This window comes from Seriola aureovittata, chromosome 4 (genome assembly GCF_021018895.1).
Source record: "Seriola aureovittata isolate HTS-2021-v1 ecotype China chromosome 4, ASM2101889v1, whole genome shotgun sequence".
Classification (NCBI taxonomy): Eukaryota; Metazoa; Chordata; class Actinopteri; order Carangiformes; family Carangidae; genus Seriola; species Seriola aureovittata.
Window position 1 is genome coordinate 4,539,492 of NC_079367.1, and position 16,467 is coordinate 4,555,958.

Sequence of the window (16,467 nt, forward strand, 5' to 3'; positions counted from 1 at the left end):
CATCACTAACAGCTGAAGTGACCGGGGGCCATTTGTTTGCCCCCGTGTCAACGCGAAGGCTCTGGTGGCGTGTAGGTGTGGCGTGGAGGAGGGAGAATTCCTGCACGTCTGTGAGGGGCACTGAGGGGGATTCTCGTAAATACACACAGTGCGTGTGTGTGTGCATGTTGCAGACCACTGCCAAAGGGTTAAAGGTCACAATAGCACCATGTGTGCTGGTAGTGTGTGTGTGCCGAGTGGTGGCACATATACGGTCCAACACAGAGAGAAGTAACTACAGAAGTTTTCCGTGTGTCTTTCCACGATCAATACTTACATCAATAAGTGATATAATAAACTGTAAATGCTGTTTTTAGGGGTTCTATTGTTTTTGGGCTGTATCAAATGCTTTACTGACTGTTTAGCGTGGTTACTTGTCATTGTTGTTATTATCCTTATTAGTAGTTTTACTGTTGTTCGTATTTGTCGTTATTTTCTCGTTCCCTCTTATGTTCACTTGAGTCGACCCCAGGAAGAGTAGTTGCTACCTTGGTAGTGGCTAAAGGGGATCCAAATAAATAAATAAAGACTAGAAAGAAGGTAACTCTGTGGCTGCAGGTCAGGAGGAACTGGGTTGGAGCTTCAGGGGAAGGCTAATGCAAACTAGAGTCTGTAGGTGAGGGGGTGGTGGTCTAGGTGCTTCTGCTCGATTGACGACCCACCCTTTTGAGCTGTTCCTGCAACTGTTCTCGCAGGGACTCGGGACAGTTATGAAGCTGGTTCTTCAGCTCAGCGTAGCCCTCCTGGAGGCTCTGCAGGGCCCGGCGCTCGGCCTCAACATTAGCCCTCTCCTAGAAAGACATGACACACACCCAAACATAGGATGGATGGGTGAGGGGAGAGAAAGAGAGAGAGAGAAACACACTTCTCAAAATCCACGCCATGCAAATAAAAAAAAAGCTGCGAGGTGTTAGCAACAGACACGTCGTGATTGATCTTTAGAGCTCAGCAGAGCACAGGAAGTAGGTACTAAACCTTTGGGATGAAATGATGAATGGGTGCTCATGGGTAACAGGAGACATTTTGTGGTTCCAGTCTTATTTATAATCCATAAATCAAATGAGAACAAACCTAGAACTTGCTAAAATGAACCATTCATTTTGTCACTGAAGGTTAAAAATCCTCAGAGAACCGACATAATCTCCAACAGGTAGAACTTCAATAAACTGTGAGAAAATTGCCTCATAATTTACTTGAAATTTAACGGCCCCAGATCATTTATAAAGTCACAGCTGAGCAATAACGTGACAGTAGTGACACTGTCTCAGTTAGAGTACAGTAGCTTCTCCAGTTAAAGTACAGAAGCAGCGTCTCTCCTGGGTGCTGCTCTAGTTTCAAACTCAGGAATCAATAACTACTAACTTTGCTGTTTCTGGAACAAAGGTGGTTTTACAGTTTCACCTTATACCCTCTGTGTTTTGATGTGGGAAGGCAGACAGGTCCTCGAGGACTGACAGCATAAACAGGAGACTCGCTTCTCTGTTGTTTCTGTTCGGAGCTGAGAGGAAGCTTGGAGCAGTGATGTCTCTTTTATAACATAATGCCAGAAAATGTTTTTGTCAGTTGTAGAAACACTGTTTAATTAAGGATTTATAAACTGAACAAAAATATAAATGCAACACTTTTATCTTTAGTCACATTTTTAATGAGTTGAAATAAAAGATCTAAGATTTTTTCTACACACAGTTGGATGATTTCTCTTAAATTAGTTCACTAATGTGTCAATGAGCAACTCCCCTTTGACAAGATCATCCATCCACCTGACAGGTGTGGCATATCCAGATGTGGATTATTGCACAGGTGTACCTTGGGCCGGTCACAATAAAAGGCCACTCTAAAACTTGCTATCGATTTGGGATTATTATATAGTAAATGAAATTGATCATTATTATCATCATCTTATTAATTATTTTAACCATTGCTGCCTGGACATAAATAACTAAGTAGTTTACGATTTTCCCACTGACAAATCTAGACTGAACTTTACAGCTAAATGTTCGATTAAAAGCTTAATTACTAAGATTATTTACTGCCGTTGGGTCTTATCAGTTTATCACACATAAGCCCCATTACTAGTAACAGGAAGTGACATCACACCCGCTGCGAGCTACAAACACTTCACCTAAGTGACGCTGGCTAGCTTTGAAGATGCTAAAAAGTAAAAACAGCCGTTAGCGCATATTTAGCCGGTGTTTGACTAACATACAGTCGGGCTCCCATTTATTTCCGTACTGACCCCGGCTTCACGTTTATTATTATCCAACTCTTAGCAATGAGCCAACAGACACTTGAAACCTTTGCTCCGCCGGTGTTGAATCCCAAACCCTTAAGCTTTAGCTACAGACGAACCAAGCTAGCAAGCGACTGAACCAAACCTGCCAACTCATGTTTCGACAGTTTAAAACATGCAGACAAAACGTAACAGGGTCCTGAGGCGTGACGTGACCCTCTAGTTTTATTTCTGTGTGTTGCATTTATATTTTTGTTCAGTTTATATTTATCTGCTAATTTTACCAACATTTTCAAGTCAATGAAGATCCAGTTTCCTGAGACGGACTTCCACATAAACTGACATTTTCTTGGTCATAATGAGACACAAAATTCAAAGACAGGAAACACGGAGACATCTGACCAAAGCAATTATTCCTGGTTCACTTTTTGTTGCAGACAAAAACTTTAAACCTTTACAAGAGCTGATTTTAACAATTTCACAACAGAAACTCAAGACACTAAGCAGGTAAATGTGTTTTCTCTACACGTCCTGTCATTCCTGTAAGTGTTAAGTGTTGGATGTAGGTAAAAGAAAAAAAAAAAGGAACTCCTTTAACCCGCTACAGAGGACATGCTACAGCTACTGGAACAACTTCATTTATACGTCTCTTGCAAGAACCCGTGCACTACAGAACCAAAGACTACAGATCCCACACAGCCACTGGAGGGCAGGTGTCCTGGCCTACAGGGGGGTCTGTCATGCAGACAGTGAAGAAGAAGAAGAAGGAGGAGGAGGGGAGCGAAGTGGATCAGATTCAGTGACTTGAAGTGCTGAGGAGGCAGAGAGAGGATTAGAGGTTAATGGATGTCAGTTAGTTAGCGAGGAGGAGTCGAGCTGAGGAGGAAACAGGTGAGAACTGACAAAACACTAAGTTGAAAACATGCGAGAGAGAGAGAGAGAGAAAAAACACCCGAGGAGGTAAATCCAGTCCTTTATTTCCTCAAACTCTCTAATCATCTGTGCAGTAAATTCAACTCTGCAGGAAACAAACAGGAAACTGACTTATGTAGAGAAGAACATGTAGAGGATGTAAGAGACCAAAAGAGTATGTTTAGAAGATTGTAAAAGAAACAAAAAACACAGGCAGTGAGTGTGTGTGATTTCTAAGTGTCAGATAATGTTACAAAACCCTCAGCAAATACCTGAATCCTATACAAAACATTTCAAACGCTCTCTCTACCTTGTCTTTTTCCCTCTGGATGGCGCTCTCCAGCTCGTCCAGCTTGTGCTGCAGCTGAGTGATGATGTCCGTCTCAGCCTCCATCTGGTCGAGCTCCGCCTGCCTCTCGCCCTGCAGCAAGGCGCGCTCCATCTCCGCCTGGAAGAGCACAACAAACAGCAGCCTGAGCTCCAGTCCTCCACATGACCACACAGTTAAAATACTGTCAACTGTGTTGACCCGAGTCTGGACTGGTTTCAGAATAAATCAAACGATATTCCACCAGCCTCCACTTCCTGTATCCTACCTCTTGTTTGGACTCCTGCAGCTGCTGCTCCAGCTCAGTCAGTCGAGTTTTGAGCTCGTCGATCCGAGCCAGAACACGAACCCGCTCGTCCACCAGGTAACCCAGCTCCAGACGACCTGCGCTGCCTGAGCTGGAGTCCTCGTGCTGCGTGGGGGAGGGAACAGAGGAGATCAGGCTTTCAAGAAAGGAAGTGAAGTCAGGGGGGGAAGGGAAGGACACACCTCTCCATTACCTGTGAGATATTTCATCAGGCCTGAACTTTATCCTTGTTGTACTGAGCCAACTTCATCTATTTACACACAAGTTTCCATTAATTTACTTTTTTATTTTATGATCACTGAGGTTTCTGGTCTAAATGTCATTTCAGTGGATTTGAAAACAAAAAAACCAACAAAAAAAAAACTTTTGTACATTCAAAAGTACAAAAGTTATTCATTCAAATGAATTCAAAATTGTAGGATAATGATAATGGCAGGTTATATGTAACAACAGAACAGAGGAAACTGAGGATAAATGGAGGTGATTGATTAATGTGGTTCATGCAGGTGACACAGTAAATTGTAACTGAAGCCCAAAAAAAGCCAATAAATGAGAATTAAAAAAGAGAGGGAGGTGCAGGAAGTAGCTGAGTGTGGGTTTGTGAAGTTAATGTTTTCATTTGCAGACTTTCCCTCACAAATACAAGAAATCAACATTTTATCAGTCGTGCATCTTAATGTTCAAACACAGACGTTATTGTACGATTAAACACGTTGTTCACTAAATTCTTCACCACAACGCTTCTGGGTTTGTTTTTCTTTTCTGGTCATGCAGGGTCACTGATGTGTGGGACATATGCAGTTCAACCTTACACAACATGCATGATGCTCACGTCACACGCATCCACGTGAGACAATATTCTACTTGATAAAAACATAACCTACACTTCCATGAATCTGTGACACTAATTTCTCCAAACATCCCCCAGTCTGACAGGGTTTTATCTAAGGAGCAGATTCATAAAGAAACCTCTTGTTCGGCCTGTAAATGTGCTTTATAACAGTTTACACCGGGAGTTTCAGTCATCGGCTGCAGGTTCTCAGTCTGATTCTGAACTCTTCCTTTTACTATTTTTTCTTTTTTACAACAGTAAAAGATCATTATGATCCACTCTTCTATAATACTTGTACAATGGACTGTAATTTAGTCACATGTTAATATGCTGGCAGTACTTTGTAGTCATTTTGCTGCTTCTGATAAATGTGATAAATGATGTGTGCTCACTTTTGTTTTTCACGACTTGAAAGAGCAAAATATGGCGACAGTTTAAACCTGGCTTGATATGAACAGACACTTTCTGATATGTTTCTCCTAGTTTTAAACTTTTCCCTTCCTCAGGATCCCTCTGATTCCTCTCTCGGATCCGCAGACGTCACTTTAAGAACCGCTGGTTTAGAAAGAGCCGAGCGCGTTACTGGCACATGCTGGTTCCACGGCGGCATGCAGAGAGAGAGAGAACGTCTTTTGATGGAGGACATGCATTCACTCTGACCTGTCTGTCTCCATTGTGCAGAGCTGATGCTGTGCTGAGAGCAGGAGACGTCCTCACCTCCTGATGAGTGCTCTCCGTACTACTACACTCCTCCTTCAGGTTCTCATCATCGCTCTCCCTCAGCCTCTGCGCCAGGCGGAGCGTTGCCGAGGACGGCGTCCCTCCCAGGACGTTCTCCATGGACAGTCTGCGCCCAGAGCCGTCTGCCAGCCCCCCGGGGAAACCCGTCCTCGCCGAGCCCAGAGGGTCCAGACCGGGGCTCTCTCCTTTGTTGTATTCAGCACAGAGGTTCAGGATGGTCTCTAGTCGCTGTCTCTCCTGCGGCAAAACACAAACACAATGAAACGTAGCTCATCACCAGACTCTTCCATATACATGAACCTAAGTGGTAAAAGAAATTGAAGGATTATTTACAGTATTTACAGTTTAAGATGTTTAGTAATGCAACACAATTACATTAGTAATATAAAGGAACAGGTGCGTATGATCATTGTCTTTTAGTTACGGCGCACCTGAGTCCTCGGCCAGGGGAGGGGCCGGGAGGCAGAGCGGAGCCACACAGTTTTGTTTTTTTCCCTCTCTGTCTCTCGTTCTTTGTTTATTCGTTTAATAACTTTGGAAATGGACATTGTTCTGTTTTCCTTTTTGTTTTTTTGTTTGTGTGTCGAAGTAAAGAGCTCAACTTTACCGAGTGGTCCGTGTGGATCTTCTGAAGTGGATTAAGGCGTGGCGACTCATTAGAGCATCAGGTTGAGGCTTCATTCATTGGAAACCTACAGTGAGCTTGTACTGGAACCACAGACTGTATATAGAACATAATGTAGAGTCTGAGTGAGGAGAAAGCTGCTTTTATTTATAATTACACTTTAAAGTAGTAAAAACCCGCCAGGCTACAGGCCTGATGTCATAGAGAATTTATCACTGTTATCTCACTTCCTGTGTCCAAGTGGTGCCTAAATACTCCTGCTGATGTGTTTGCATTGACGCTAATGGCAGCTAATATTATAAATCCCACTGAATTTCATCATAACACTCTGAAAATGACACTAAATTACTCTGGTGCTGGTCGGTGACCCACTTCACCTCCTCACTGCTTCACCGGTTAACGCTTGGCCGCAAAAGCTACACAGAGAGATGTTCTTTATTGGATTTGCCATCCAGCCTCAGTTTCAGTGAGAGCAGACACGAAGTCTGTCAGGACTCTTCTCACGTCTGAAACAACGCAGCCGTTCACACACTGCTCTCTCCTGGGTGCAGCCTGGGAGTCAGACTCTCTGACTGGTTGTCCAGCTGTCACTATGAGGGGTCAGCCCACCTATGGGGGCCCCCCCAGGCAGACCAGGCCAACGGAGTAACCTCTGAACTCTAAATGTCAGCTGCTGTCTGCTGTTGAACCGCTGGGCTGCAGACTCAGCGTCCCTGAGGTCTGCAGATCCACATCAGACACCAGATTCAGGAAGAACCGGCTCCTGTAGTCCAGGATCAGACTCTATCATGACTTCAGAGTCCAGCAGTGATATTTAAAAAGTCGGAAAATTAGCATTTGTGGCAATATTAAAGTGAAATAGGTTTTATTTGTCACATAGCAAGTAGTTATTGTAAGGGCTGATGTCAAAATTGCGATATGAGTCACATTTTTAGGGGCAATGGCCGTTTTTGCACTTCACTTTAACTGATAAAAATATAAAAATTACGACAATATGATTTTTGCTAGAGTCTTGTACCAAACACACACGTTCCCTCACGTCTGGAGAACATGATTTGTAGGTTGAGGCGTCTCTGCAGCGCCACATTGGTTCATTTATGGTCTGTCGTGACACATTTCACCTTCATCAAAATTGCAGCTCCTTGCGATTTGGATGTCACACTTGGCCATATTGCGATTTTGATAATATTTCAATTGATCGTTCTATCAGATATAATAACAATTCTTCTGGTTCAAAATTGTCAAATTTAAAAAAGACACTGACTGTTCACACTTATAATGGCGATTCAAACCAAAAGTATCACAGTCAGCATTTAAACTTCACCTTACAGCCGTCAAACTATAACTCAGTAGAAACACACCTCCACAAAAATGTATGTGTTGCTCGTCGTTAGCGATGGATAAAGGTTTCGGAGCTAAAGAAGCACTTTGTTGCTTCATGCTCTTGTGACTGAGCTCAGGTCCAGTCTGTGTCTTGTTGTGTGGAGACACTTGGCAACACAAACTGTTCTCACCCACAAACAACCTCCCCCTGGTGCCTCCGCTCCCTCAGACTGCAGTTTCCCACTGAGGGAGCATCTGCCTGATTAGGAGCTGTAGTTTTTAACCTGTAATCTGGGACCAGTTAGCTTTTAAGTGAGTGGGTGGGAGTAAAACACCCCTTTAGGCTGTAGAACAGAGCAGAGCGGCGTATTCACAAGAAAAAGAGGCAAAACTTCAAACGTTTTCTGGCAAAGTCTACGACTACTCCCGAGTCCTCCCACTCAACATCTGCTCGAACGTACACACAGATTAGACCACTCAGCGTTCTGACGCCCGTCTCGTCTTTGTCAGGAGAGCTGACTGAGAGCCAGCGGTATCGTTGTGACTGCCAGACGGCCTTCGGGCTACCGAACCTGTGCGGTGGATGAGCGGCGGGATCACACACAGATCTCACAGCATTAAATGTGTTTGCTCTCAACATAAATCAACTTGATGCAGCGTCACATTCGGCGGCTGACATATGACAAATTATGCTCCTGATCAGCTGCGCGTTGACAGATTAACGCGAATCCCATAATTTCTGCGTTTTCTTCACGTGGGTCTTTTAAACGTCAGAGGAATTTTTACGATCGGTGGCTGTTTATAAACCTCCGCGTCTCTCTGTAGATATCAGCCCCTCAGGGCTCTCGGAGCTGCGAAGGAACACGGTGGTACGACGGGTCAGTGTGTTAATCCAAACCTTTAAACCAGATGGCTTGTCCCAGTTGGAAACAAACAGCTTCTGGCGTGAAGAACAGATATTTCCACAATTGTTCAATGAGCTGATGCAGTTGTAGGCGTGTTAGAGAAACATGTTCCTATGTCCCAAAATAAAGCAAATAGCTTTTTCTTTCTTTTAAATCAACTTCTTGAGCCTTTAACAAGAGGCTTTTCAGGATCATTAACCTTGAAGACAAGAAATAAAACAAATGAAAATGTGGGTTTACTCACTCTCATGACGGACACTGTGGGGAGCAACAGATGAGGAACACATTCAAAACAAACCAACCTGGCCAAGAGGCACATGAACAAATACTGGCCTTTGAAAGCTAGTAACACCCACAAACCACCACTATCACCACCACATCAACCCCCCCATCAACCCCCAACATCCCCCCATCCCCCATCCCCCCATCCTCCAGGAGGTTTGGAGGTGAACTCCACGGCAACATTCAGTCATTCAGCCAATATTGTCTGAAGCCTAAATACTGCCCGGGTCAAACTATCAGCTCCTACATCGCCTTATTGCTTTTTGTCAAAGCTGATCCGTGAACAGTTAAATCTGCCTCTGTGAGACCTGCTGTGTCCTCGCCAAGTCACGAGTCTGAAACCACCCGACAATGTGATAAACAAAAACACACACGGCCTCGGTTCAGCCGTGTTTTCTGAACATCCCCAGAGAAGCGCTGTAGTCTAATATCCACCTATGAACGCAGGTGTAAACATCACTGATTCTTCACTAATGCCAGTGTGTTGAACACACAGAACTTTAAAACAGAACCATCCGACTCTGTGTTTTCCAAAATATTACACAACAAATTAACAATTAACAAAAATGCGATAAAACCAGAACCAAGAGTTTTGTTCTCGTAAACATCCTGAGAGAAAAACAAAGCTGCCAAATCGAACAGCAGACTGTTAGAGATGCAACATTAGGCAGCTCGTGTAAATCCCACACACATGAGTTTTTATGAACCAAACAACCGTGTGGTTGTGGAGCGCCTGTTTCCCAGAGTTCACACATCCCACAGTCCTCCATGTCTCAGCTGGTGGGTGGCTCTCATGACGACTGGGTTCAATAAAGAGACACAGACGCTGAAGCTGCTGATGATGATGATGATGATGTTTCTTTGAAATGTGGATGAAAAAAAAAAAACTGTTCTTCATGTGGAAATTCAATCTTTTCTGTCTCTATCTTTAGGCAGGTGACAGGTGACAGCAGAACAACGACTTCTCAAAGTTAAAGTGAGACTATGTGCTGTATTATTTAATTCATCCCCAGATTGGAAAGTAAAGGGATTGTCCATAATAACAAAACAACATATAAAAGTCCGCTGCAACAGTAATAAGCTCGTTTATGTTCTTATATCCCTGTTTTTGCATTTTGACTGAACTTCTGATGAACTGAATTTGAATAAACTTTATTTATTTACTAATAGTGACAAAAACTAATATTCAAGTGTTTAATACAACTGATCTGTTGATAAATAAAGGGCCAACCAAAAGTGATGCACTTGAAGATGAAACCTATAAGACAGTTTCAGAAAGTTTAATCTAAAGTTGTGTCGTCACATCGGACCAGCAGCAGAACGAGGATCCTTTAAACTGCATTTTTCATCTTTTAAACAGTTTTTTGCTTTAAACTCACTCTGGAGTGTCAATAAGTCGACGGTTCAGCCTCCTCTTTGTAGGACTTTAACGGGTGCAAAGTTGTTGTTTTGTTAAACACAACAAAACATTTTCGCTGTTGAACGTGCAGCAGTTTGGAAAAATCCCGTGAGTTCACGCTCCTATAGAGCGCAGACAGTTTTTCTAATGTGACATCCTACATCTCACTCTGTCGGTTTTCCCTCATTTAGTCACTTTACTCTCTAGGTGTTTTCATCCTCCCAGCAGTCAGCATCTCTTCCTTGCGTCTCCCTCTCTCCCCTGAGAGCCCTTTAATGTCTCTCCCTCCTCCTCCCTGTGCTCCCCGGGGGACGTTCCCTGTCTGCGCACCTTTGATCAGAGCGGTTACTTTTTAACCGTGCAGCTGTATTTTTTCTTTGCCGCGTTCACCTATGTCGCAGGTGTAAACAGAAATCTCACGTGCATAGCGTTTCAAGAGTAAAGGTTGAACAAAGCCTTCATCTCCACACACATCTGCAGGCGGAGGTGAAGATTCACACTCAGCGTCTCTTAAACAAACCCCATTCACCATCAGACTCTGATCCTCGGAGGCTTCATCATGTTCAGGTCCCAGAGGAGGAACAAACAGATGATCCTAACAAGAAATATAATGTTTCTATTTTATTTTCCTGCTTTTTTTTAATTCTTTTCTTTTTTTCCCTCCCTTGAGGAACTCGTGAGCATCAAAGCCAGGCAGAGGGAACGGGACACACAGGCTCTCCAGCGGCAGCCAACCTCACTGGATAATAAGCTTGGTGGTCCTTCATGTTGGCGTCGCTGGCACCGATCTCGAGATGAAATTACGGAGTTGTTGCTCCCGGTGGGGGCGGCTGGCATCTAAACCGCTGAAGCCTCCTCTTCAAGTGGGATCCCAGCCCCGGAGGCGTCTCTCAAAGTGAAGACCAAGGCTCCAGTTTATCACGTCAAACACTTTGAGCGCAGAGATGAGAACATCAAAGACGAAATACACTGATTAAAGCCTAGATGGGAGTCTCATTTTTACATCCTCCAAACACTGCTGGGGATAATAAACAGGATTATGGCTCCATTACTGAGATGGGACGGAGATAAGACAAGAGTCTCAAAGATGAGCAGCCAGTTCAATCAGCTTCTGTAAAGTTAAATAATTTGCTGTGAACAAGAAACTATGAGATGAAATAAAAGTCAACAACATGTGGTTGGTACAGTAGTGAACCACTGCACTGAATATCCATGTGAGACTGTTTAGCCAGAGGAGATTTATACTGAGCATGCCAGCCAAAGTAAACAGCAGCACCAAGCACACAGCTGCCAGGAGCTACAGCAGCCTGGTTTCCAAAGAGTTCAATGCGAATTACAACGCAATACTATGAGACGTTTCACTCAAAAGCTCAAACGTCACCTTCATGGTTCAATCAGAGGGTCAACAAAGTCATTAGGGTTCATCCTCTGGGGGACGGTAAATGTTAATACATGTTGAAATATTTCTGTCTGGACCGAAGTGACGAACTGAAATAGAGACATGCCACTAGTGTAGATTTAAATCCCAAACATTTTCTGAATCTGGTGCATTTTTACCTTTAAAATCAGTATCAATTTAAAATGTTTGAGTTTTATTGTTGGTCCGACGAAGTAAACAATATGAAGACATGAGTCTTTCTGAACTTACAGACTAAACAATCATGAAAAACCACAATGGAAATACAGTAACACAGTGAATATGATATTTGATATACGAGGTGAAAAACAGCTCTGAATTTCGCAGCACTATTTTCCAAGTCAGTTTCCACACACTCTTCTGCTCCGTGTCCGTCTACTAAATTAGTCAAGTCATCCCCACAGCATGACCTGGTGACCTCTTCACCCGTCTCTGCAATAAGCTTAGTCCTTGGACAGTGTTTGAGCTGTATGATAAATCATTCTTTATTACATGTTCCCACTGGATCAATGTGTTCGCTCATTCATTTGTTTGAGACGTAGATTGAGACGTAGACTTGTATGTGCATGAAAAATGAAGCCACAGCCAGCAGCCGGTTAGCTTAGCTTAGCATAAAGACTGGAAACAGAGGGAAACAGCTAGCCTAGCTTTAGTCAAGGGTAATCTAACGAGCTGTAGCGACGCTGGAAGGTGGATTTTGTTGCCATCGGACAGACTCAGGCTAGCTAGCTGTTTCCCATCTTCGCTATGCCTCTGGTGTTAGCGCTAATAGCTTCAGCTTAACACAAAGACATGAGAGCAACGGCGATCCTAGACACAGACCTAGACTAGCAAATGCCACAATTTACAAATGTCCCCTAAACACCTCACATGCATCAGTAGATGCTTGCTACAGCAGTGCACTTTAAGAGGATTTAAGAGGGTTTATAGTTGTCATTGCAAAATGTACCAGTATGAGGGGCCATCAGGGGCCCCTTTTCACCTTGGGGGCCCCAAGGGGGAACTCCAAGCTAACTCCAGTCAAGAAAGTGAATCAGTGCTGAACTTTTCCTTCACATCTGACAAACTTATTCCTGTTTCAGAAGGTTTTTCAGTTTTAAAAGAATTTTCCAATTCTGGGTTCAGGGTTGGGGTTATGTAGAATTAATGAAATTTTGCACAAAATCTCAACAGCTTCGACTCAAAAACATCAGCTGAGACCAGATCCTTCCTCTCCTGCATGGTTAACAAAGAATCTTTACATCTCCAACATGATAACTGTTCTTGAACACAGTTAATTTATTCATGTTTTGTTCTTTATTTACTAAAAGAGTCTTTGTTGTGTCACTTTTGAGAGCAGCTACTGAATACCTGCCTCTCAGGTTTACTACAGAGCTGAAGTTTCCCCTCAGTACATGTTATATCATGTCAGCAACCACAGTGTGAGTGCATGTAACATATTTCTAAAGCTCAGCTCATAAAATCCCACCGAAAGCAGCGTGAGGGCCTGAAAGCTCCCCTTGAGCTCGTAACCACACAGCATCACGCGTCATCAACAGGCCCTGAACAGTGCACATATTATCCACATCAAAACCAAAGAGCCCAACGCAGGAACATCCACCGTCTATTTAAAATCCAGACAGAGCAGAGCTTCGTTAATATTAGCAGCGGCATCAGTTACCTTCATGAGCGCCGCCACGCCGTTGAGAAAGACCGGCTTCTCTTTAGCCAGAGCGAGCATGTACACCACAGCCTGCTCCCTGCTCTGACCACGGCTCGGCCCCGGTACAGTCCCGCTGCCCCCCAGCACACGATACCGGTCCATGACACACACACACACACACACACACACACACACACACACACACACACACACACACACACACACACACACACACACACACACACAGGGTCCAGACACTGCAGCTCTGTAGCAGGACTGAAGATGTTGCTCCTCAGAGCTGTGCCTCCATACGGCTCCTGCTGCACTGTAAAGTGATTTCACAACTGGCTGTGCTACTTTGGGACGGATGGAGAGCAGCCTGCCCCCCCCCCCCCCCCTCCTCCCTACCTTGGCTCCCCCTGCCCAAGTCTTGTGAGAGGTGGTGGGGAATCTGTGGGAACGGGGGCGGAGCTAGAGATCAACATGTGTCAGGGACTTCCTTGAGTGGGAGGCGGCTTGCTGGCTGGTTCTAAGAAAAGGGCTAACTTCATATACCAAGAAGAACTTTATACTGTATGAACTGTCTGCTGCTTACTGGAAATAGGCTGATAAATTTAATCCAGGAGAAACAGTGACGGCTTCAGTTTCAGATGCTTCGTACAACAAACGCCTGGGTGGAGATAACAGGGAGGAGACGTGACTTAAAAGAGTCTGAAGCAGAGTTTATCACAGTCGAAGTTCTTGTAATTATTTCTCTCAGCAAATGTTCACTATAAAACTTCAGAGACCTGCAGACAGTTGTATCCAGTTTAATGGTATCAAAGGTTTCCATGAGTCAGTGTGACACTCAGGTGTTAGCTTCCCTGATAACAGTTAAGGTTGGAGTTTTAATTTCACCTAAACAGCAATAATAAGGAAACGACACCAAGCGATAATTAATCAAGAAAATTGATGATAAAAATAATAATTTTTTTAGTTTGCAGTCCTAAAATCATATATACACACTTGATTAAAAACAGACCAGCACATACACAGTATAAAAATAAAATGTTGGCATCATGATAGATATTAAATAACCTCTAATTTTATGTTTTTGCACTTTACACTGATTATAAGCACAACTCTGCTTTTCTGATGGAGCCCCAAACTCTTCAACATTAAATAAATAAATATATAATCATAATAATACATTCAGACAGAATACATATCTTCACTATGAAATTTAATTTTATTTAATGTTTCAAAACATTATTGTTGCACATTTTCTCATTTTATATGTAATGAGACTCAGTCAGTTATGCAGCTGACTGCCAAGATTATTGGATTATTTCATTATCTATTCATGTGATAATTAATTTCACATAATCTTATTTATCATCTACTTATTTAGTATTGAACATTTTGGGTCTTAATCATGTCTGAGCTCAATTAATTTATAAACAGCTTAAAGGAGGTGAAAGTTGGTCTATGAATTACATGTGTGACTGCACTGTAGTACTGAACAGTTAAATGACCCCCTCTAGTGGCGAGGAAGTAAAACAGCAGGAAGCACTGCTGCAGTTAAATGTTTATTTATATCTATATATATTTTTTAAATATGACACATTAGCAAAAAAGTTTGCACACAACGCCTCAAACAACCAAGAGAAGACGTCTGCAACATCATTTAAATACTGCGGATTCATTAAAAAGCAGCAGAACAGAAAGAATAAAAACAACACTGCATCAAGTGACTCGCTGCGCCCTGATCTGACGCTTGTTTTCAATAGAGAAAATCCACACGTGGCATATTTGTTGGTGCTGTCTCAAGACTGGATTACTGCAGCTTTCCTTTGGACGCGCAGAGAAACAGATTTATTGCTGTCCCAGATAAAGAGCCGCAGAGTCCACTCGACTGTCTTATCTGCCCCCGCCTGTCTCCCTCTCTCTCTTTTTTCTGTTCAGTTTTCAACCCGAAACATTCAAAGTCCCAGTGATCCGCCTCTCGACACCACACTGATGATTTCAACACAAACATGCGGATGAGCAGGTCGGTCCAGGACTCTAAAATATTTAATGCTTCTTCTTCTTCTACCGTAAATTAGAGAATAAAGTTAACACGTGCCGGTCAGTGGGTTTGTGCAGCGCTCTGCATCAGTGTAGGTGCAGGATATATTTGGATGCCTAGGTGGGCAGGTTTGGTGTCCCGCAGTGGCCGGATATATTTGGAAGTGTTCTACAAGATGCTGTGTGGTGTTCTGTTCGAAGAGTGCGAGGGTATATTTGGTCCGCTAATCCTCCCGGACAGTAGCAAAGACGCCAACCACGCAGGAAAGACTTTTCCACATGTCCCGAGTCTGTCCAAGTTCTTTGTCTGCTGATTATAAGTTGTCGACGTTGCAAAAGAAATCGTGATACTTACACTTTATATGTACTTTCCTTTTTTAATATAGTGAAGTGTAGTAATGTTCAGGACTGCAACAAAAAAAATGACTTTAATCGTTGATTTTCTTGATTAATCGTTCGGTCCGATGGTGTTTGTTGCTTATTTATTTAATATAAATATATTTTTTTTCTTTTTCTGCTTCAACGTTTTTCCCCTAATGACAAACAAGGAGTGACGGGAGAAAGGAACCATGTAACTGAAATTGCTGAACCCTCCAAAATAAAGGGAAACTGTTTTGTGGAATCCAGTTAAAAGCCGATTTGACCGAAGTGGTGAAGCTGCAGAGAGACGCTAGAGAACGACAGAGCGCAGCAGACACAAAGGAAAGGTACAGGGGGCAGGGCAGATCGGTGCGTGGCTGTGAGATGATGATAAATGCCAGACTTGAACTTCCTTTTCAATTTCCACTAAATCAAATCTCCTGCCTGAGGGAAAACATTCACAACTGGAGCCTGATTCCTGATATTTGAAGGGAAGTTGCGCAAAAAAGAGATGTACTTCTGAGAAAGAGGCTTAAGTAGGTCTTTATTAAAGATGCACTGAGCAATCTGTAACCTTTACCAGCCTGCAGCAGCAACAACCACAGATCTCCTTCTCCACAGGACTCAGCCCCCTCCTCGCCGTCACACTGTCAAGTCAAGTTGGCTAATTCAAGAGGAAATCAATCAGGAAACACCGTCCTGGTCCCTTTATGATACACAACAGACAGACTCTCTCAATGCTCCTTCAAAGTAAGAGCGCACACACACACAGGTCTGAGGCGGCCGCTCGTTAAGAACAACGGTGTATGTCACAGGAAAGATGAGGTCATCTTCAGCCGACAGAGTCTGCCACAGACGACGCACGCTGCGACTCGTGCTTCATGCGCCAAGTGTGTTTGCCAAGACAGAGTGTCAGTCAGATGGCCAAGTGGAGAGAGGAGTGCCAGGCGGGACAGCTTGGATCAGGCGGACGCAGGGAAACAGTCTTCCCTGCAGACCGGCCATTAGAGAGAGAGAGGGCTTACCTCCAGGCTCCAAAGGAAAACGTCGTTTAGCTGAATTAAAAGCTGTTTAAAGGA

General features: G+C 43.5%; 1 protein-coding gene across 23 annotated transcripts in view; it reads right to left on the reverse strand.

The window, feature by feature from the left end:
* Nucleotides 1-16,467, reverse strand: part of phldb1b (pleckstrin homology-like domain, family B, member 1b) — a 111,228-nt gene that overhangs the window by 24,101 nt on the left and 70,660 nt on the right. For 19 of the 23 annotated variants that reach the window (XM_056373349.1, XM_056373353.1, XM_056373346.1 and 16 more), the window contains 4 exons: nt 5,309-5,626; nt 3,778-3,921; nt 3,492-3,629; nt 702-830 (listed from right to left, as the gene is read on the reverse strand). In XM_056373349.1, the coding sequence (XP_056229324.1) occupies nt 702-830; nt 3,492-3,629; nt 3,778-3,921; nt 5,309-5,626 (729 nt within the window). The remainder of the gene's footprint in view (nt 1-701; nt 831-3,491; nt 3,630-3,777; nt 3,922-5,308; nt 5,627-16,467) is intronic. The other 4 variants (XM_056373361.1, XM_056373369.1, XM_056373352.1 and 1 more) reach the window with 3 other exon arrangements.